The following is a 22,894-nucleotide window of genomic DNA, read 5'->3' as shown; positions in this document are numbered from 1 at the left end:
GGCGCACACGATCGCATTTCAAAAGATGCAAGATGAAATCCAACGCACCAGTGGTAACCCTGGGGGGACGGGGAAAGAGGAGGGGGCTGCACTGGGGCAGGAGGGGGAAAGGGAAGGATCCGAGCCCCCCTCTCTCCCACCTCAGGTCAGCCCGCTCCCTCTAGACCTCAGGAGGAGGGAGCGAATACTGTCCGGCTGTAGTGGATCCGTTTCGGGAGGCAGGCGAAGCTCGGGGAGAGGACCCTTATTCTTCTGAACTGAGATGAATCCCCAGAGTCCTTCGCCGCCGCCCCGCCACCCCCAACCCCAACCCCGGCTTCCCAAGACAAGGACAGTCCCTGCTGGAAGTTTGGGCAAGGATAATTCAGGTGGTCGCCCCAATCCCTCCTCCTCCGGTCTGATCGGCTCTTCCTTTCGTCCCCCAGGAGGGCCGGGACGTCAAAAGGGGCTGGACAATGATATCTCCGAAGACAGGGATGTGTGTAAAAAAAAAAATAATAACCCCCCCCCCCGTAAGTAAGCCCTCCCTCCCCATCTAAGGTCTCAACAAAGCTGTACCCCAGTTTCTCGATACCCGAGAAGGAAGGCCTTCGTTCCAGTCCTCTAGAACACAGGGCTCAACGGTATCTCCTGGAGGGGAATCACTCCCACCGAATCGTGTCCCCCCAGTCTCTCGGGGGTGTCAGGATTTCAGTTGGCTGTGACCGGTGTCCTTCGCCTGCAGGGCGCGCCTCTTCGACGTGGAGAGAAGTCAGAGAGCCGCGAAAAGTCTGGGGAAGGGGCGCGCAGAGATTGGGGAGGGAGAATCAGTAACCAGTTTGGACTTATTTTTGTGTGTGTGTCTTCCGGGTGGTGATGGTTGGGGGGGAACTGTTGAGTCGTTGGGAACACCTCCACCCCCAGGCTGGACGGGAGGAAAGGTGCTTTTATCGGAGCCGCAAAGGCCAGCCCGCAGTCACGGTGTCTGGACCAGGGCAGATCAACAGACGATCAGACAGACAGTCGCCGCGTGGAAGGGCGAGGGAGACTCGAGAGGGAGGGGGTCTGGGGGACATGAAGTGGTCTCTCCCTCCCTGCCCTCGGGCCCCACCGTGGCTGAGAAGGGGGTGAAAAAAATGCCGAAAGTAAATCACTTCTTTCGATGTACTCTGGGCTCGTAGAGGGTTGGGAGGGTCTTTGGTCTCCCCGGCTTCGAACGTCAAAACTCAGGACGGGCCACATTGGCTGTGCCTGGGCACCTTCGGGGCGAAATGACCCGTGTGATTGCCCAAGTCGCGGGGCATTGCGAATCCATCAGAAAGAGCCCTCCCTGGCTTGCTGGCCCTCCTCTCACTTAGCTCTCCCTTCGACCTTTGGCTAGAAGTCGGTCCCGATAATAAAGATCTCCCCGGGGCGGGTTCGAAGGGCTGAGAAACCAAGGCGGGGTACGAGATAGAGGGAACCTCTTCCAAGACACGCACCCCTTTCTCTTGACGGTGGCGGGGTGCGGGACACACCGAACTGTCTAATGCCCACCTAATTCTCTCCGGAAATCTCTCAAGAAGTTCCAAAGGCAAACGGCCGCCTATTCGATTTTCTTGTAAACATTTCAGAGGGAGTGGGAAGGGGAGAGAGATGTCTCCCTCGATCTCCCGGGACCTGGCTGATCCGCTTCTGTTTTTCCCGTCCGTTTTCCCAAAGCCCCCCTTTGGGGTGGCCGGAGACCCGACAATGGGGAGCTAAACGCTTACTATGTGCCAGGCACTGTTCTAAGCGCTGGGGTAGATACGAGGTCATCAGGTTGTCCCAATCTTAATCAGATTGTCCCAGTCTTAATCCCCATTTTACAGATGAGGTAACTGAGGCACAGAAAAGTTAAGCGGCTTGCCCAAGGTCACAAACCAAATGGTGGAGTCGGGATTGGAACCCACGTCCTCTGAATCCCAAACCCGTGCGCTTTCCACTAAACCATGCTGCTTCTCAAGAGACAACGACGGCCCATCTCTCTCCCCGCATGCTTCCCCAAACCTCCGTTCTTTCCCCGGTGGGAGACCTTTAATCCTATCACAACTGCTTCTGATTTGTAGTAAGTGGCAGGGGCATTTTCTTTTTGGAGGGGTGGGCAATCCCTGAGGAAGTGAACGCCCGACCCCCGCATACGCCCTCCTTTCCCGTTTCCAGGGCAGACTCCCACTCTTCTTCCCGGCCAAAGGAACTCGGGCGGCGAGAATGTTCCCAGAGTCGAGCGATGGTTACCGGTTCGGTGATCCACATCCCCCTCCCCAGTCGCCACGGGGGAGGGGGTGATGGGGAGGAGGGAGGAACCTGTTATTAGGCGCTGTACGGAAAGGAGTTAAGCGCAATCATTTTTCACGTTTAATCGACTAATAATTAAGTAATTCTGTAATGTGGTCGGAGTAAGGGGGGCAGAAACCGCAGGCGCTCCGTAGATACAGTATTTAGTCCGGGGGAGGGGGAAGGAGACATGGACACACTGAGAGACGGAAGGAGAGGGGCTCAGAGACAGACAGCGAGGAGAGACAAACAGAGGTGAACGGAAAGGAAGAGACACACGGGAACAGACGGAGTGGGGGAGAGAGGTCCAGAAAGGAGGAAAGACACACAGAGATAGACAGGAGAGAGGCCCAGAGACAGACGGGGGAGAGACACTCAGAGATAAACGGGTTGGGGGAGAGAGGCCCAGAGACAGAAAAGAGAGACAGGTAGACAGGAGAGAGACCCAGGGTCAGATAGTAGGAAAGAAACTCAGAGACGGAAGAAGAGACTGGGCAGTGAAAGGAAATAATCGAAGCAGATCTCCCTGAACCCCAAGACCTCGAAGGCCCCGGGTTCTAAGGTGGGTGGAGGGGAAGGCTGGGCTGGAGAGAGAGAGAGAGAGAGAGAGAGAGAGAGAGAGAGAGAGAGAGAGAGAGAGAGAGAGAGAGAGAGAGAGAGAGAGAGAGAGAGAGAGAGAGAGATGCGTGTCTGGAAGCCCGGAGCAGAACGGATTTTTCTGGGGAGGGTGGAATATCAGGGTATATCCCACTTCCATCACCCCTTCTCCCAACTCCCGTTCACTGGCCTGCCGAGGGCCTCTGTGAACTCCCCAAAATTTAGCTGGGCGGTTTAGGGTGCGGGGGCCTGGGGGAGGGCCTAGACTTGCTGGCCGGCTGGACAGATAGATGGCGGTCCAAGCCCAGGAGACCAGCCGGCCCCAGGGCGCCGCGGTCATAAAATCCGCTGGGGCTATCGAGCCAGGCGCCAGGTGAGTAATACACCGAATTGTCCCGGGAGATGGCTCGCTGTTTACCCCTGTCGGCCAGCGCCACGATAGTTACTCATTAACGTTACTATAGGCAAATAAGATACCGGAGATTAAAAAAAAAAAGCAGGATACACCTGCGGACGGGCCAGCGGCCTCCCCAAGGAGGATTAGTTTCATTTGCGGGGGGCGGCGCTGCTGGGGGAGGCGGGAGGAGGATATGGGATGGGGACACGAAATCTGGAATGGAAAGGAAAATCGAAGCCCTTCTGGCGGGGTTATTTGTGTTTGTGTGTGGGGGTGTGTGGTGTGTTTATTTTCACCTGGGAGCCGCTTAAAGAGTGAGACTCTCCCATCCACACAAACACACACACGAAAACATGAACATACACATGGTGGTACATAGTCACGTGCATTCAGACCCACGCGGACACACGCCGACGCTTCAATATCCATGCACGCACACAAATGCAAGTGTGCTGACAAGTCCGGATTCAAACTTGTGAGCACACACACATATGTACACATAGGCCTCCCGAAATATCCCCAGCCACGGTGCGTGTGTTGGGGGGGGGGGGGGAGTGTTCGTGTGGGGAGGGGATGGACTAGAAGGAGGAGGGAACGACCCTCTTCACCACCCAAGCATGGGGGGCGAGGTTCCATGAAATTCTGAGGATCTTCCTCAGTCGAATTGCTGAGTGAAGCCCCTCATCTATAAAATGGGGATCGAGGCTGAGAGCCCCACGTGGGACAGGGGCTGTGTCCAAACCCATTTGCTTGTAACTACCCCAGCGCTTAGCATAGTGCCTGGCACATAGTAAGTGCTTAACAAATGTCATAATTATTATTCTCCTGCCTCCTGGAACCTCTTTCAGAGAGGATCAGGTGAAACAGAGTACAGGCCAGTTAAGACCCTCTCACCGTCTCCCAAATTCTCCCGGGCTCCGGGCAGATTGACGGGGAAGACCACGGGTCTTTCATTTTCGGGATTCAGGGTGTCTAGGCCCCTGCCGCTGAACCGCTGGGAAGAGAGGGGCCGAGGAGAAACCAGAGGGTATCCAGACCGGACACTGGACCTCCCTGTTTCCCGGAAATACAGTTTGCCCCATCCCCATGGAGACCCTTAAAGATTCCTCATCCGTGGGGCATGGACTGCGGTGAGACTGGTTGCCGCCCTGCCCACCCTCTCTTCCCTATCAAACTTTCCGGGGTCACTGCCGCAGCACAGCTCTCGGGACCGGCCCATCCCCAGAGGTGGGGGGCTTGGTGCCCCCCCCCCTCCAAATAAGGTATCTGGATTTATCCCCTCCCCCGATTTGAAGCAAAACCTAAAATCGCTGGGATTCGGGATGGGCCTGTAGAGGGCCATTTCCATCCCGACAAGAAGAGACCCATCCACCAGAGCCCCCTCGCCACAAATGCGGACCCAGGGTGGAGAGGGGGAGGCTAGGGCCGCCGTCGAAATAAGGCTGGGTTTTGAGGGCCGCAGCAGCTCCCGGAAAACTCGCCAAGCCCATCATTAGTTCCTGAAAGGCTTGGTTTTGGGTTCGGGGAGGGAGAGGGCAGATGTGGGGAGAGAGGGGCATCAGATCTCACCTTTCCTAAATTCCCTCCCAGGATTGTTGCATCCTGGAGTAGGAATCATCAGCCGCGGGGATTGTGGCCCTCACCCACCTGTCTTTTAGTTTTCCCCTTTTCCCCATGACCCCCACCACAAAACCCAAAAAGCCACAGCCCGTCGGCACAACAAAGCCAAGAAGTAGCGACCCCATCTACCAGAATCAAGGGGCTAAGAATAGGCTAAGAGGAGGCCTTATTCAACGTGTCTCCCCCAGCCGAGGGGATCGGAGTGGGGTTAGTGAGGTGAGTGAAGTGGGGGAATAAGGTTGAGAGAGAGACACATTAAAGTTTAACTTTTGTGGTTCCCAAGCTCTTCATTTTGGCTTGATTAATTTATGACAGAAGAAAACCTGACCAAGTCTCCACACGAACGAACTTCTCAACGTCTTCAATCTTTTCCCATTAAGGGAAGAGGCTCCAAAAGCTTTTGGTTCCGAATTTCAGCCGGCCTCCAACCCCCTTTATTTCAAAGCGTTTCTCTTTTTTTTTTTTCTAAAAATATAATGAATAGCAAGCGGTTCGAATTAAAGCGTCTTTTCCCCCCAGCAACCAAGATTTCTCTATTTTTCTTCTCCTTTCCCTGTCATTTGAGCTTCATTTCATCTCTTCATCTCAGTTCACTGGGGGCGGTCTTAATTATTTAAAGGAGAGCGGGAGGGAGAAGAAAGGAAAGAGAAAAGGAGACAGAGACCCGCCGAGGGAGATACAAAATGTCTTTAAAGGAGAACGGGAGAAAGGAAGACAGGGAGACACACAAACGGGGAGACGGGGAAATTCTTAAAAGCAGAGAGACACAGACAGACAGAACTCAGATAATAAACCTGAATCCAGGAAGACTCCTTTTGAACACTAACAGGAGGCCCGAGGACATTTCAATAAAAATTTATTGAAATTTCAGTGACTTTTTTTAAAGAAAAAAATACAGAAAACCAAGAACTCATCAACAATGATATAACACAAAATATACCTTCATTGGGGGAGGGGAGGGTTTGGAACCAGATTTCAGCGTCTGACTTTCAAAGCTGTGAATATATAGATGAATCTATTATTATGCACCGACTCAAACCAGGATCAACAGCGACAACAGCAGTAAAACCTAGTATTCAATTTACACACCAAAGAATTGGCAAAAATCAAAACCACAGTATTTTTTCGTCCCTCCCTCCCCGCTTTATCTGAGCCACTGGGAAGCGTGTTGAACGTTCAGGAGTAATGAATTTTTTCCTATATAAAACGGGCAACAGAAATGACCGTTGCAAGATACATTGGCACTATACCCTCCCCCCCGACCCTCTTTTAAAAAAGTATTTCAACTATATCATCTTTTGAATCGGTTCTTTTTTTAAAAAAGGAGAATATTGGGCAATTTTTTTTGCAAAAATGGCTACAAAACCTCAGCAGTGTGTGTGTGTGTGTGGCTTTTTCCCATCTTAAAAGGAACCCTATGACCTTGAAATGAAAATGACTAAGGAAACGACAAAAAAGCAGCTGCAGTCTTATTTACAGAGATATGTACAGTGTCAATAAATTAAAGTTTAATTTCGAGTATTCATATTCCATTTATGTACAAGTTATCAAATAATTACATAAATACTTTGTCTTAATAGCGTCCGCTTCTTTTTTATTATTATTTTTTAAACCTTGTTATTGCATATACAGTAAGAGAAGGAAAACAGCTGAGACACCTACGATCAAACTAGTTTAGATAAAATAAACTCATCGTCTCTTATTTTCTTTCCAACAATGATTTTTTTTTTTCCTTTTTTTGTTGTCGCTAGAGGGGGGTGGAGAGGAAGCCAGGAAAGGGGTCTTTGCTTTTTCTCCCCGGGAATTAAACAAGCATTCAAAAATAAAAAATAAAACCAGAAAGTAGACTTCTACCAACATGCGCGAGCCTTTCGATAGCTCGGAGACATCACAATAATATTAAAAAGACACAGATCCGTTAATATAGTCTAACGAGAGCGACAATTATAGCCCACCCCAAACAATTCTGCACGTTATAATTGATTTTGAAGAACTGATAGGCAAATCACTTAAGGTTTTTCTGGGCGGGGGGGAATCACCTTTTCTGCTCTTTTAGTTATCCTCCCCCCGCCCCATTTCAATAAAATTTCATTTCCTTTTTTTTTTTTTTACAGTGAAAAACCCACTCCTGGAGATTCTGGAAAATCTTTCCTTCCTGTGGGCAACGTGACCTTTCGCAAAAGAGGTTGATTTCTACCCATAGCAGCTTTCAGACTCTCTCCACCCCACCTCGCCCCTCCCCTCTCCGCGACCCCAGCCCCCTTTCCCCCTCCCCTTGATCCAGATGATTTCGCTCTTTCGGGTAGGTGAGACGGGTCTCTCGGACCTCCCTTCTTTTACAAAGTGCACTGCGAAACTCGGAATGGGATCCAGGAGGGAGTCGGGGGTGGGGAAAGGGGAGCCCCCTTTTCCCAGACCCTCCCACCCCCCACCGTGGCCACCCCATCTCTTCCCAGGACCCATGAAGAGCCGGGGAAGGGGCGGGAAGGGCGGTGTGGTCGGCCGGTTAGGGAGACTCGCTCCTGGATCTGTCTTGCTTGGATTCCAGTCCGCTCACAAGGCGCTGAATGTTTTGGAGTTCGCTGGGCTGGGACTCCTTCTCCGAGCCCAGCTTGGGAGACAGGGACACGGAGCTGGACGATAGAGTGGACGCCCGGCTGTTCAGTTCTGAGCCGGAGTCCAGGGGGGCCGAGGAGGCCGGGCTGCCCCCGGGCAGGAGAGGAGGGGGTTTGGCTTCCAGCGCGCCCCCGGCCAGGGTGGGCAGGGCCGTGGCCAGCAGGCCGCTACTGTCCGGGAGGGGCACCGGGATGGGATAGGGGTTGTACCGCAGACGGGGCCGCACGGCGTTCAGGAAGGAATGCCGGTGCGCTGCTGAGCTAGACGCTGCGGCGGCCGCCGTGGAGGCGGCGGCGGCGGCGGCCATGTAGGTGTAGGGGTACGGGAAGAGACCCCCGAAAGGAGACATCGCCAAACCCTGCGAGGGACGAGGGGGAGAGAAGAGGGAGAGGGGGTCAGCGCCTGCAGGAGGGGCCCGGGAAAACAGGACTCCCAGAGCCCCCTCTCCAAACTGTCCGGAGAATCGCCCCAAGCCCCTGGGATAAAGTGTCCCACCAAAGAAGGGGATCCCCAAATCAGCTTTCTGTGACCCCAGTGCTTGGCACACAGTGGGAGCGGAATTTAGGCCGCAACTTCTCCCCCGCCACGAGGACGCAAAGCCGAATCGAACCTGGAATTGATCCATCACCCCCCCTAAACCCGGCCCCCTCCCCACTTCCTCCGGACACCAAAGATCGAATGGCGGAGGACCTCCCCGGGGAGGGGACGCACGTCCCAGACAAACAAAACCCAAGGGAAGTCCTTTTCCTCCCTCCCCGCCCCTAGATCTACCCCGTCGGCGGAGGGGATCACCATATACAGGCAGGCCCCCGAGCTACCCAGCGCTTAGCATTGCGCGGATGGGCAAATTGCTTAACCCTTTCTGCCCCAGAGTCCCCCCCCCCCATGTCCTCCCCCCTTGGGGAGGGGAAGGAGGGAGGTAGGAGCAAGGAGGAGACGACAGGCCGTAAAGAATGGGGAGGGAACTTAAGTACCTGTGAAGCCAGAACGTGTTGCTGGAGGTGGAAGGGCAGAGCTGCGGCCGAGGCGCCGGACAATCCCTGGGCGGCCGCGGTGGCCATGGCCGTGGTGTCCAGCCCGGTGACCCCGGTGGAGGCTCCTGACACCGTGGCCAGCAGAGGGGTCATTCCGGCCGCCATGCCGGGGAAGGCTCCCCCCATGGCGAACTGGCTTGGGTGTAGGAGGAGCGGGTGACCGTTGCTCAGGGGGCTGAAGAAGGGGGTCCCTGCGAGGCCCGGGGGGAAGCCGAGGTTGGGTAGGGGTCCCTGGCCCAGAGCCGGGACCACACCGGCCGCCCCGCCGTCCGTCTGCACTGTGAGCGGGGCGAACGCCTCCTTGCCTCCAGGGAGCCCTCGGCCCTCCTCCGCCCTGGGGACCCCCTCCCGGCCACCACCGCCCCCTCCTCCTCCGGGACTCTTGCGGTCATCGCCGCCTCCGGGGCCGCGGGTGCTGGACGAGATGGTGGCCGGACTGTGCCTGGAGTCTGGACGGGTCCCTTCCCGGGTCCGGCCGCTGACCGCCACCTCCGGGGGGAACAGGGCGGAGGAGGAAGACGACGACGACCCTCCCACTGGTTTGGGCGCGGTGGGGCTGCCTTTCTCCCGGGGAGGGTCTTCGGAGGTGGTGGTGGTGATTTTGCCCGAATCGCTGACCTCGTGGCCCGGCTCGTCCTTGACCTCTGCGTCGCTGTCGCCCTCGCTGGGACAGCTGGGATCTATTTGGGGAGGGTCCAGACACACAGGTGATGAAGATGATGATGGTGGTATTTGTTAAGCCTTAATACGTGCCAAGCGCCGTTCTAAGCGCTGGGGTAGATACAACAAGTTCATCAGGTTGTCCCACGGGGGGCTCCCCCATTTTACAGAGGTGGTAACTGAGGCCCAGAGAAGTGACTTGGCCGAAGTCACACAGGTGACAAGCGGCAGAGCTGGGATTAGAACCCACGGCCTCTGATTCCCAAGCCCGGGCTCTTTCCACTAAACCACGTTATTCTTCAAGGTGAGAAGGGAGCTCCAGGTGGAGGGTGGGGTCTACCCCCTCCGGTGGGGGCTGGGACGGTCCCACTTTGGAATTGCAAACGTGGTTCAGCCGCCGCCCTCGGCATAACGCAAGGGGCATTGTAAAGGGGAATAATCAAAGCCCCCAGGCCTCCGAATTAGCAACGACTCCAGTACACCTAATCCCTTTCGCTCACCGCCTGGTCTCCATTACATAGGTGGAACCACACCTCAAGGTCTATGTTATGGACCTTATTTTATGGACACGGAGAAGCCCCTGTGGGGGAGTGCCTATTGCGCACACTATGGTTCTCTCTTAGGGTGTTTCTAGACTGCGAGCCCCTTGTTGGGTAGGGACTGTCTCTATATGTTGCCAGCTTGTACTTCCCAAGCGCTTAGTACAGTACCCTGCACACAGTAAGTGTTCAATAAATACGATTGAATGAATGAGGGGAATGGGGTCGCTGGGGTGGGGGACGGGGGGTCTGCGATTCCTTTCCACTCTACAGTCGAAATGGATTGGTCTCATTTCGAAAACAGGTTTCTTCCGTTGTGTGTGTGTGGTTTTTTCTTTCCAAATAAATATTGCCTGCTCTTTAAACACAGGAAACCGGTTCAAGAACGGACCCATCTCCTCCTCCTCCTTCGCCCCCTCCCCCACCTTGATTACGTCATCACCCCGGTTGCCCCGACCCCACCCACGCAAGCCAATTGACTTTATGGCCGAGTTTTTATCTCCTATCTCACCCTATCCAGGTAGCAAAAGACCCCCCCCCCCCCCCCCCATTATGCACATCTTGGGTCCTGGCAAATCGAACTGCTAAAGGCAAGGTTTGCAGCCACTGTGGAGGTTGGAAGGGGGGTGGGTGGTATAGTGGGGAGAGGGGAATAAACAAACAACCCCAAAACAAATTAGTGCTTGGGCGGGGAATGGGGGGAGGGGAGGAGAGGTGGATGGGGGGAGGGAGAGGTAGTAGCCTGATTCCAGATTTAAACACGAATATCAACAGCATGTTTGCAACTTAGAACTTCATACTTCTGTTCAACCCTTCCATGCCCCTGCCTCCGAAACCGAGCTAAGGCAGAGCACAACAAGGACGGAAATTATCTAAGAGAGGCAGCTCAGGGGCTTACCCCGCCCCCCTCCCCCAACCCAGCCACCCACATCTCGCTAAACCAACCCCCCCCCCCCCCCAGGCAAACAAGCCCGGAAGGATAAGGGGCAGGGGGCTGGGGTTCACCTTTGAGATTCGAAGTCCCTACAGTAGACACTGCCGGGGAAGAGGGTTGGGCAAAGCATTTAAAAGCAGTCTGCTCGCTAGAGGATTCATCCGAAGTCCCATTCTCCTTTTTATGTCTCTCATCGTACACTCTCATGGACTGCAGGGTCAATTGCTTTCTGTGGAAGAAACCCATCAGACATGAAACACACTATTTTTAGTATCATGGGACCTGATTCTGCCGGACACACCCCTCCCCTAACACACACACACTCACCCCCACCCCCTCCCAGGCTGAATCTGTCCAACACAGTCTTCCCTCCCGACTCCTATCACCGATAGGTAGGTTCTTGATGGGGAACGGGGGGACGAACATGGTCCAGAGTGCTGGAATCATGCGGGTTATTTATTCTTAGGCTCTAGGCCTTAAGAAGGGTTAAGGAGAGGGGATCGGGAGGCAGGGAAGGAGACAGGACCCTCATATCTTGATGAACGGGAAGAGTGCATTGGAGACGGTTGAGAGACATCTGCAGGGCCCCGTTGACGTTAAATGGGGAGGGGAAGACTGTAGGAGGATTTAAGTCTCTGATTGTGATGCTCCCTCTATTAAGCGTTTTAATGGTTGCTAAGATTGCTAGGAAGTGGTTCTTTCGCCGGCCACTTTATGTAATCTTCTCTCTAACAATTAACCCGGAGTAAAAATCTATTTATATTTTGAGAGAAATTACAAATCATTTCCGTTCGTTGGACTCAGGAGAAAGCTTTCTCTTCACCCTTGGAGGCTGGAGGGAACAGATTGGAAAACAGGTCTTTGTGGGCAGGGAATGTGTCTGCCAACTCTTTTGTAGTTTACGTTCCCAAGAACTTAATACAGTGCTCTGCATATAGTAAGCGCTCAATAAATACCATTGCTTGATTGATCTTCTCATCTTCTGGGTCAGAAAAATTTTGGAACTAAAAGAGAAAGGTGGGAACTTTATCTTTTTAAGGAGGTGTCTGAGCTGGGGGGGAGGTGAGGCAAGAATCCCCAGATATGCAGGGTAAGGACACAGAAGATTTCGACGAGGGTGGAGATGTGGGGAGAAGTTTCGGTTTATCTCCATAGGCTCAGAGCCCACTTCAGGTAAGAAAAATAAAAGAAATAAGTGATGATCCATCGTGAAGGGCTGGGAGGGCGGGGAGGGAAATTCTGTCGATGCCAGTTTCTGGCCGCGGGTGTCTCCAGTCAAATCCCTACCTATTCTGACAGGGTTTGGGGACCATCGCCTTTGTTTATTCCCGATCAACCATCCGGTTCTCGAAGGTCCCGACACTCACAAAAGGAAAGACAAAATCCTCCTTCAGATTGACACCATAAGTCCTTCGGTTTCGAACTATCATCTTCCTCTCATACCTTCCAGATTTACTCAACCAGGCACGGAAAAGTACCGAAAAAAACTGAGGTCTGGCTGGAGGACGGTAAAAGACCCCCGTCCTTCACCTTCCCTCCCACCCAGCTAAATTATGGGTTTCAATTGCCATGGGATGACCTGGTGGGGTAGCCTCAGGGTATTGGGGTGGAAGAGAAGTCGAGGCATGAAGGTGGAAGGAGGGCTCAAGAGAAAGAAGAAAGCGCGGTCGGTCTCACAAACAGAATATGCATCAACTTCTCTTCAAATCGCTCCCCCCCCCCCCCCCAACGAATTTATTCCAGCTCACCTCTTTTCTCGCCTCCCATTCCCGGTATCACGAAAACCTTTTGCAAAGGGATTATTGTCAATCTTTAACTGGGTTATCTGGAAAGAGGACACACGAGTGAGAAAATAACTTTTGTCCCATATTCTGCCCGGGCTTCGTTCTCCTCCCCCTCTTCCTCCTGGTCGTGGATAAATCGGGGGGTGGGGGAGGTAAGGGAGGAATGGGTGAGAAGAGGAATTCGGGGTGAAGGAAAGTCAGAGTCCGCTCTGACAGGTTCTGCCTTCTCCTGACAGGGGGGAAAGCCCCGGCAGTTAATGCAAATGGCCCCGTTGGCTAATAAGGCACCAACTTTACTTATAATATACCTTCCGCGGCTGAGTGAACGTAAAATGGTGAACTTCTAACTATTAAAGTCATGTTTTCATTTAGTTTTTTTTTATTTTTACATGCCACAATTAATCGTAAAAGGAATTACAGTCCGACTCCCACTCCTTCCCTGGCTCTAGTAAAGCGATTTATAGAATCAAACTGCGTGTGTTGGATAGAAGGTAAATTCCACTTACAAAAAGCCTTTTATTGTAGCAGCATTTTTTAGATTAAAAAAGGCTTGGGTTACCATTGAAAACATTTGTTTTCGGTTATCTGCTTTGCCTATTATGATTATTATTACTACTAAAACCACTTGGGGGGGGGGGGCAGGGGGGAGTGGGTTCCAATGCCCCCTGCGTCCTTGAAATGAAAATACAAAAATACCCGGGACACAGGACGAAGACCCCCAACCCAAGATGAAAGTATGGAGGGTAGCGAGTCACCTGGAGAGCCCGTCCTGTCTCTGGGGAAAATGGGGAGACAGGATGTATTTTCCAACTCTCCGAAAGTGGCCGCTTTTGGAAACTCTTCCTCCTATCTTTCTCCTCATTCCCCTTCACCCTTCTACTTTCTCCCCACTCCCCCTCCCCCAGCTGGAGCCAGCCAAACGCACGCTCCCTTCTCCAGATTCACTCATCGCGCGCTCCCTGGTTTCAATCTCTCTCCACGCCACACACAGCCCCCCTGGAGACGGTTCTCCATCATGAACACGGACCAGACCCTCTCAGGGTAGGGGGCTCCCTCTTCCTTCTCCCTCCCTGCTTCTTCCAGAGTGAAATCCGTCGGGAATAATCGGGGCCTTCCTTCTCCACTCCTCACCTCCGCTCTATCCCTACGCAGATCCGGACCCTCTCGGTTTAGATTCTGCCTCCCCTCCAACTTCCCTTCTCCCTCCCCCGAGAAGTGGTCGTCGTCCCCACCCCCCTCCACCTTATCCTAGGCCTAAACAGGACCCCAGAGGCCCCCTACCCTACTTCCCGGGGGTTTTCCCTCCCCCATTGGAAGGACAAGGAGACCAGAGACTGGATTTGTGCGACTTAACTTTCCTCCCGCCACACACACAAAACAATAAAAACGCGGCAGGACAAGACATTAATAGGCATCCGTCCACCCGTCCTAGGTTTCCAGGCCCCTCCTGAAAAAGTTGTTGGGGCCTACCCCCTTCCCTCGAGTTTAACCCGGGGTTCGCCACATCATTTCCCCCCTCCTCCCAATCTGATCTCGCCCTTCCCACCGCCGACCCCAAACCACATTTTCTCCGACATTAAAATACAGAAAAAAAAAAGACCTCTCTTACTTTGTCATTCTGGTAAGCCGTCACAGCTATGAATTCGGTCTCCGGGAACACGTATGTCCGAAATGTACTATAGGGGAGTTTCAGGATGTCATTGGCTCTGACGATGTGAAACCTTGGCTGGTATTTGTGCATCGAATTCAAAATCGTCTGCGAAGGGAGAGGCGCCGAGGCCGGTTGGCTTGGGCTGGGAGTCGGCGGTCCCCAGCCCCTAGTGAAGGCGCCTATTCTTGGGGTGGAAGGTGGGCAGCGGGGAGTGGGGGGACAGGGACCTCCCTTCAACCTGGGAAATCCGGGGACTCGACTCACCGAGGGGACTCCCCCTCGCATAAACCACCCAACGCTCCACCGGGCCCTATCTCTATAGGCCTGGGTTTAGAGAATTATCTCTAGTTCCTCGGACTTTAGCGCCCACACGTCACCGCCAGGAGGAGAGAGTGTCTGGGAGAAACCCTTAGATAAGAACAAAATGTATTTTAATTTATGAAACAATCCGGGTACTTGAGTTCCGACTAATTGACGGTCCCAATCCACTTAAGGCCCCCGAGAGCCAAAATCCAGAGGGAAATTTATCTCCTAATCAAATCACGAGGAGCAAATGCAATCTTCTTTTCAGGACACATTTCCCTCCACCCCAACTCTACCCTCCCCTCTCATCTGAGTTTATTGGGTACTTATCAGTCCATTGGACTCATTGAATTATGCTAAATTCCTAACTTCTTTCTCCTTTAAAAAAAAATTCCTCCTGACCAGTAAAGTTAAAGATAACCTTTTCCAAAGGATCGAGTCCATCTGACCCTCCAGACTGGCAGCGTCCGGGGGTTTCCGGCTCTCCCTTCTACCTTGGGCTTTGGGGCTGTATTTTGTTTAAACACTTACTCAACCTGATCAATTAACTTCTCTCCTTCCGTCGCTCTCCTCTTTCTCCCCTCCAATCTCCCAAATCTGCCGCCCCAAAACCCCATTTTTTTTTGCTAAAAATCTGGCCCTTACAGTCCCCTCCGAGATACGGGGTCTGGGAATCGCACTTGGTAAAACCTCCGAGCCTTGAGAAGTCCCGGAAAAGGAGGTTTGTTTCAGGAAGGAAAGAGGCTTTGGAAAACATTCCCGACCGTATAATATCTCGGTCTTAAAAAAAAAAAAAGACCAGAGTATGATTATGAGTGACTTACCAAAATAAATAAATAAATTGGTTCGAACAGCGAGGCCTTGACAGTAAATTCGAATTATGAACTTCTCAGGGCTAAGATTGCTTTCAGGCACGAAACCCTGAGTAGGTATCTTTTTCCACTCAGTTAAGGAGAAAGGCCAGGGCCGCCGATTTTCCTCCCCACTTCCCTTCTTTAGGAAACTTACCGAGCCTTTCCCACCCCGAAAATTGCTTAATGTGGCGTATCGGGAGGGGAATTGAGGAGGGGACCTCATTATTGGGGCAAGGGAGAGAGGAGGAAGGCGAGAGAAGACGGAAATTTCCGATCACGGAGGAGAGGGGAGGCCTACGAACAGAGTTTGGGGACCGGAAAGCAACTTACAAATCCGTGTTTGTCCGAAATGTTGTTGGTAAGTTTCAGTTTGTGAAAAGTGACCACTTTAGACATCCACTGCTCGCCTGTGGCCGGACTGTCCGGGTGAATGTACATCCTCTTTGGCATTTCGGGGTCAGCTTTGCCGGCCACCATCCATCTCGAGTTGTGGAATTTATATCTACAATCATCGGCGGCGACAATATCCATCAGCAAAATATACTTGGCCTTTTTATCCAGCCCAGAACACCTCACTTTAAACGGAGGAAACATTCTCCTAAAACAGAGGGTTTAGTAGGGAGAGGAGGAGGAGAAACCAAACAGAAAGCAGAATCGTTTTAGGTTAGCGTGTGGTTCCATCGTCCCTCGGTAACATACAAATCCAATCTCTAAAGTCTCTGTTCTTTGTTGTTTTAAAACTGCCCAACTTTCGAGGTCTTATCCCACATCTACGATGGAACAAAATCAGGAGAGACCCTGCCTTCTGCTTCAACAACTCCCGAAAATGCCTTTGGAAATGACGATGAAAACTGTGACTTATTATCATTATTATGATGGTCATTGGAGACGCCTTTTGGCTGGGTTCAAAACGGTGGAGGCTGGGGGAAATGCGCATTAGGGTGCCCGTTGCAGAGGAACACGGTCAGATTTTTCATCTCGACTCTCTCTAAACAAGAAATTTTGGCTGAAACTCTTGACGTTTCAGTCAGTTGGCCGGAGAAGATTCCGTTGGGAAACAGCCACGCTGTTTTCCAGGGCAGGGTCACGGCCCAAGAGTTTCCAAAACCCAGTCAGAACTCGAGCGAGTTTCAGAAGTGACATTACACACACGGTTGCAAAGTCTGAAACTGCAGCAGGACGGCGCCCGCCAGATTTGTAGCTCATTATCCCGAGCGGTTAGGTCTCGGCAAGCTGGATTTAGGACTTAACCACGAATGAGCAGTGCCTTACTACCTAGGAAAACTTTCCTTCAAAATCTTTTTAACCACAATTTGCACCGAGATCGCGATCGGGGGTGCGGGGAACCCTTGGTATTGGTTGTTTTCGCTTTATGGCTTTACAATCTTCGATAGATGTCATAAAAAGGGGCACCAGCGAGTTAAAATATCGTCATACGGGGGACACGGCTCCTGGAAAGGGCTCACTGGGCTGGGGGGTAATTACGCTTTGGGGTGCGGACTTAGAGAAAGCAAAAAAAAAAACCCATACTACACGCATCTCTACCCACGTCATTCTGATCGCCAGAAAGTGCCTGTTTAATTTTCTCTTTTGATTACAAACATGTGAGTTGGGCGTGCGATCCCTTTTTCGTCCGATCGGTTTTCTCTCCCACAGCACAACTACAGGCACATCTCTCTTTGCTCCCACCGGCAGTGAACGGTGGAGAGAAGGAAGGTAGGGTTCCCTTTCATGCCCATAGAAACCTTCTGGTTAAGGGAGGAAGAGATATAGGAAGGGAAAGTCAAAAGGAGAGGCAGACCTTGTGGGTCAAAAGGTTTCCTTTTTTAATCTTCTTTCCTCTGTCGTGTGGGTGAGTGTGGATGTGTGATTATGTGTGTCCGTGTTGGTACAATCCCCCTTAACCTCCCACAACACATATGGCCTGATCTCCTCGGGTGTAGACCGGGAACGAAGAGGCGTCTAACTTCAGCTGCCTCTGAGACAGAAGTAGTACTTTTGGAGTATCTTTTCTCCCCCTTTACAGGGGCGGTCTGCGGCCCAAACCCTAAACAAAATCCCTCCCAAGGCGGACCTACCTTCCCGACTTGGTGATGACCATCTCCGTCCCTCTTTTGTGAAACTGTTCCCACAGCTCCTTGGCTTCCAGGTGGACCTTGGGGTCGTCTTCGACCTCCTCCTCCGGCTCCAGCGTCTTGAGAGGCCTCAGGTGTCCAGCCGCCTGGTGGCTCAGCGAAGAGAAAGGGATTCCGGTCTCCGCGGCCCCCACCAGCTGATCCATGATCGGCTTGGTCAGAGCCCCGGGGAGAGACAGAGCGGCGGCTCCGTTGGGCGGCAGGGCCAGGGCCGGGAAGAAAGGCGGCTGGTGTCCCAGGACGGCACTCATGGCGAAGTCCGGTGCCCGGTGAGGAAGGAAAGGGTGGTAAGTCATGCCTGTCCCCGAAATGACTGGTTCTCTCATGGGCAGACTCATTCACTCCTCCCTGAGGTCGTGGCCTGCTGGCAGAGTATAGTCTTCAAGAGTGTCCGGGGAGGTTTTCTTTAGCAGTACATTATTTTAAAAAAGAAAAACAAAAGAAACCAACACAAACTGCCGCCCCCCAAGGTAGAAAATTGTGTCTATGAAAAAACACAAACAGGAACAACACGGGGTGCAATCACTCGGGAGAGTCGGGGGTTGGGGGTGCGGGCGAGGGGGAGGGGGATGTTCCCCTCTCCTTGGAAGTCGTCTCTGTCGCTTTCACGTAGGTAGAAGGGAAAAGAATCCGAACCCAAGTCGTGGCTTTTTCCAGACGCGCCGGTCTCCTTATTCTCAGCTCGAGATAAAAACTCTCGCCTGAAGTTCCTGGAATCCTTAACTTTCCAACCCCCCTCCCTCTCTTCCTTTGTTATGGATGTCGCTGGACGTCTGAGGAGGGTTTATTCTTTTTCTCCCTCTTCTCGCTCTATTTCCCCCCCTCGAGGTCCCCGCAGCCGAACCAGATCTCCGCTCTGAGAGAGAGGAGAAAGGAAAAAAAAAAGTCCAGGAAAAAAAAAAAACACGAAAATCGGTGTGTTAATCACCCTTCTCGCAACAAGCAGCAACAAAACTTAATCGGCGAACCGGCTCCAATCCTTCCCCCGCTCCCCCCCACCCCCTCGCCCTCCCCCTGGCTCCGAATGGTGCCTTGAATTCAGTGATTTCTTCTCTCTTCCCCCTCTCGCGTTTTTAATCAAGCAGGAAAATGAGATTCATGTTCCCTGTTCCGGCCGGAGAAAAGGGGAGAGGAAAGGGAGAGAGAAAAAGAAAGAGAAAGAGGGAGAAAGGAGGGGAGAGGAGAGAGGGAGAGAAAGGGAAAGAGAAAGAGAGAGAGAGGGAGAGACAGCCTCAGCCTTGAAGAATTCCCTGTGAGTGTGTGCTCTCGTTGCGTCCGATTGTATGGATGTGTTGTGGGCTTGCGGAAAGCTGCAGTCTACTTGATTGGCTCTTTGACGCTTTCGGACCAATTGTGTAGCTCCATAGGCGTGGTTTTCACAGGTCGAGTGGAGGGGGACAGAGCCGAGTTATAAAAAGAAGGTGTCGGAAACTGTAACGTCGCAGCAAAGCATCACTCCCGCTCGGTGCCGTGTGAATATGTCAACATGATCAGAGGGGAGGGCGGAAAGCCACCGGGGATCGGGTGTGGGGGGAGGAGAGTCGCCTCTAGGTGGCTTATCCGAGGAGCCATCGCTCTTCCCCTCCTCCTCCTCCTCCAGCTCGCTCGCCCTGCCTTCTCCGCCTGAAACGTCCCAGCCTCTGGAAGGGAGGAGGGCGGGGAAAAGAGGAACAGAGGCGCAGAGGGAAGAAGGGAGACCGTGCGCCCTGGGTCTGCGTCCCTCGGGCTCCGAGAGTCGGGGGAGCGGGTCGCCCAGCCTGCCCTTCCCCGGGTGCACGGTGGAGGGGCCTTAGGGCGGGGGGATCGCCCCGGCCCCGGCTCGGCCGGGCTTGGTGGGGGCGAGCTGGACGCCTCCCCCTTTCCACAATGGCCGGAAGGATGAGAGGGGCGAGGGGGAGCCGGGAGGCTGGAGCCGGCCGGGCGGAGTGGTTCGCTCCACGTGCGCGCCCCGGGCCGGGAGACTACCCGGCGCTGCGGGCGCGGGAAGCTCTGGGGAGTGTCTCCGGGAGGACAGAGACAGACAGACAGACAGAGACACAGAGAGACGCAGGGGGAGGGGGAGGCGCAGCCGCCCTGGCTCCCGGGGAGGTTCCATGTATGCCTGACTGCTTCCATACACCGCCAAGCGTGCGCGCACACAACTCTCCCTTGTCACACACACACAACTGTCTTTGCGCTTTTACCCGTATGCCTACAAAGCGTGATGCCATACCGTCGTTTATTGAGGCGCGTGGGCACAATCACACGAGCATAAGTAATAATGGTGCTAAGCGCTTATTCTGTGCCGGGCACTGGACTAAGCGCTGGAGTGAGCGGGGCGGGAGGGGGGACGACGACGGGGTAATACAAGCAAATCAGGTGGGACAGTCCCTGTCCCACATGGGGCTCATAGTGTCAATCCCCATTTTACGGATGAGGCCACTGAGGCCCAGAGAAGTGAAGTGACTTGCACAAGGTCACACAGCAGACAAGTGGAGGAGCCGGGATTAGAACCCATGACCTTCTGATTCCCAGGACCGTGTTGTAGTCCCTAAGCCATGCGTATGCAGTCTGCCAGCCAGGTGCGGGCACACTGGTTCACACACGCTCTCTACTACCCAGCCGGGTGCCTGCCGAACTGCGCAGAGTTCAACGATCCCGCGGGGAAATGGATGAGGGGAGGGAAAGGGTCGACAGTGGTCTCGCCGCGTTTAGCAGATCGCTAATAATCATCACAATGGCATTTATTAAGCGCTTACTATGCGCAAAGCACTGTTCTAAGCGCTAGGGAGTTACAAGCTGATCAGGTTGTCCCACAGGGGGCTCACAGTCAATCCCAGTTTTACAGATGAGGTAACTGAGGTACAGAGAAGTTAAGTGACATGCCCAAAGTCACACAGCTGACAATTGGCGGAGTCGGGATTTGAACCCATGATCTCTGACTCCCAAGCCCGTGCTCTTTCCACTGAGCCACGCCGCTAGTACCAGAAGCCCCCCACCCTTTCCAGGCGAGGGGGTATTTCGCCCACCTCCACTTTACCGATGGAGAGAAAGTGTCAGGAGCCCTTGGAGGACGGATTGGCCGCCTCCCGCCTGTATCAGCGATGCGGGAGGGGGAGAGTTGGGGGTGGGGAGGAGACGGCACAGGGTATCTGGTCCAGGGATCGCCCTTCGTTATCTGCTCGTCTCTGGTCTTTCTTAGCCCTGGTCTTATCGGATCAGGAGTAGGGGGCGAATTTGTAAAACAAACCGTGAAACGCCTCCGCCCACCGCCACGGCGTCGGAGTTAGCCTCTCTCGGTCTCACCGTCTCTGATCTGTCCCCAGGTGTGGTGGGGCGGGGGCATCGCCTGTTGGGGGGAGGTGGGGAGGGGAGAAAGCGGTGATTGAATTATCGACCCTGGCGCCGAATGGGTTACTATGTTTCTCCACCCGCCCACTCCCCAGCAAGGGTCACAGAACTCGCTACACCCCTACCCGGGGCCTGGAAGAAGCTGAGGGGCACAGAGAGGTTGAAAAGAGGGGAGATTGGGGAGGGGAGTGTATGGGGGGGGGGCGGGGGAGGAGACACGACACAGAAGGGAAGATACTTAGACTCTAACCTCCAAACTCTCCCCCTCCATAAATAACCTCTTCCCTTCTAGTGCCGGATCCATCTGTCCGCCCAGGAGCCTCCAGATGCAGAAGAAATAAAAATAAATCCTATCTTTTCCCCTCCCCCAAGAAAAAAAGGCGGTGGGGGTGGGGAAAAGGCATATATAGGGGGAGTAAGTGGAAGAGGAAAATGCAATCCCATTGTGGGCTAAATGCACGGAGATAGGAGCGGAACTTCTGAGACGGTTAGCCCTAGTTAGTTGCATTTTTGACGCACGTGGTTAAGAGCGCTCGGCGCCAGCGCCGAAATTCCCAGTGGTCCAAACGGCGTCTCTAGAATCGTTCCCCTGCCCCTGGCCCTCTCGCCTGCCTCTCTCTCCCTCTCTCTCTCTGTCTGAGAAAGGATGGGGGAGGGCTCTTTCATGAGTGTGGGAGAAGGGGAAGAAAGGGGGAGTTGGGCTAGAAGGAGCAGAACCGAAACCCATCTTGGAAGGTTCTTTGGGGAAAGATTCTACTTACTCCCAACGCCCCAATCTCCCGATCTGGGCCACCTCGTCACGTCACGATAGCTTGCGTGTTTTACCTCGCAGCCCACCTCTGGAGGGACTGTGTGTGTGAATGTGTGTGTGTGTGTGTGGTGTTTAAGATGACCCGGTGGAAACAAGAAGACCAAACGCCCTTGCTCTAGAAAGGTGAGTCGTGAACTTTCCCTCGGTTCGCTAAGGCCTGCGCTCTATGAAGGGAGAAACGGCTGTGGGTCAATTTCACAACTGCAACACTGACGGGAGGAAGGCTTCCAGGATTGGGACTTGGGTGGGGAATGCCAGTTTCCCCCAACACACTCATATAAAACAGAGTCCCCCCCCCCCCCAACCCGTACCCCCCCACCAGTCTCGCATCTGGGTGGCTCCCCAAGTTTCTCCCCTTCTTTCACGCCCCTCCCCTTGCATCTCTGAATAATTTTTTAAAAAAATGTTTGCGGATTCTGATTCGAAAATTTCGACGTCTTGCTAATGGTCTGCAAACTTCCGCCAATTATGCTGACCTCCCAGGCGGAGCCCCCTAGAGACTGGTATGATGCAAGGAGGCTGCACTAATCTGAGATCAAAAGCAGGAAGGTGCGAATTCCCTTTGTCTCTCCCCGGCCGCCCCGCTCCCCGTTCCACGGGTGATAAATCGACACTGGCGCCGACTGCGCGATGGATGATTAATTTGCGCGCAAACAAAAGGGAGTCGGTGCTGCGGCCGCCTGGGTTAACCATTGGCCAGCGCGTTCCAGCTGCTTGTTCGTCCGTCCTGACGGCCCCCCACCCCCCTTCCCACCCTATTCCCCGGGCTGGGGATAGAGAGGGAGGTGGGAGACGTAGGAGGTGGGGGAGGGGGAGGGGAAAGTCCAATCGAGGCACACTAGAGCTCGCATTCGACCGTGTGTGGTCTGTACTGGACAGCCCTGTCTCACCACCAATCAATAGTATTTAATAATAATAATGGTATTTGTTAAGCTCTTACTATGTTCCGAGCACTGTTCTAAGCGCTGGGATAGATACAATAATAATAATAATAATGTTGGTATTTGTTAAGCGCTTACTATGTGCCAAGCACTGTTCTAAACTCTGGGGGCATACAAGGTAATCAAGGTTGTCCCACGTGGGGCTCACAATCTTAATCCCCATTTTACAGATGAGGGAACTGAGGCACAGAGAAATTAAGTGACTTGCCCAAAGTCACACAGCTGAGAAATTCTAATACCGGCTCTGCCACTTCATTCATAAATACGATTGATTGAATGAATGAATGAAGTGGCAGAGCGGGATTAGAACCCATGACCTCTGATTCCCAAACCCGGTCTCTTTCCACTGAGCCACTCTGCTAAACAGATTGTCCCAAGTGGGGCTCACAATCTTAATCCCCATTTTACAGATGA

At 53.3% G+C, this 22,894-nt stretch overlaps 1 protein-coding gene across 1 annotated transcript; it reads right to left on the bottom strand.

Annotated features, from left to right (window-relative positions):
• Nucleotides 1–5,727: 5,727 nt before the first annotated feature.
• On the bottom strand, nucleotides 5,728–18,381 carry TBX3 (T-box transcription factor 3). Its single transcript, XM_038763347.1, has 7 exons — nucleotides 17,342–18,381; nucleotides 15,594–15,861; nucleotides 14,065–14,211; nucleotides 12,420–12,496; nucleotides 10,743–10,900; nucleotides 8,479–9,218; nucleotides 5,728–7,862 (listed from the first exon to the last, which is right to left on the bottom strand). Exons 1-7 carry the CDS (start codon nucleotides 17,734–17,736, stop codon nucleotides 7,395–7,397), a joined length of 2,253 nt encoding a protein of 750 aa, XP_038619275.1. The 5' UTR covers nucleotides 17,737–18,381; the 3' UTR covers nucleotides 5,728–7,394.
• Between the last annotated feature and the right edge of the window lie 4,513 nt (nucleotides 18,382–22,894).

Source organism: Tachyglossus aculeatus, chromosome 21, assembly GCF_015852505.1.
Source record: "Tachyglossus aculeatus isolate mTacAcu1 chromosome 21, mTacAcu1.pri, whole genome shotgun sequence".
Classification (NCBI taxonomy): domain Eukaryota; kingdom Metazoa; phylum Chordata; class Mammalia; order Monotremata; family Tachyglossidae; genus Tachyglossus; species Tachyglossus aculeatus.
This window is presented reverse-complemented; position numbering and strand designations above follow the sequence as displayed.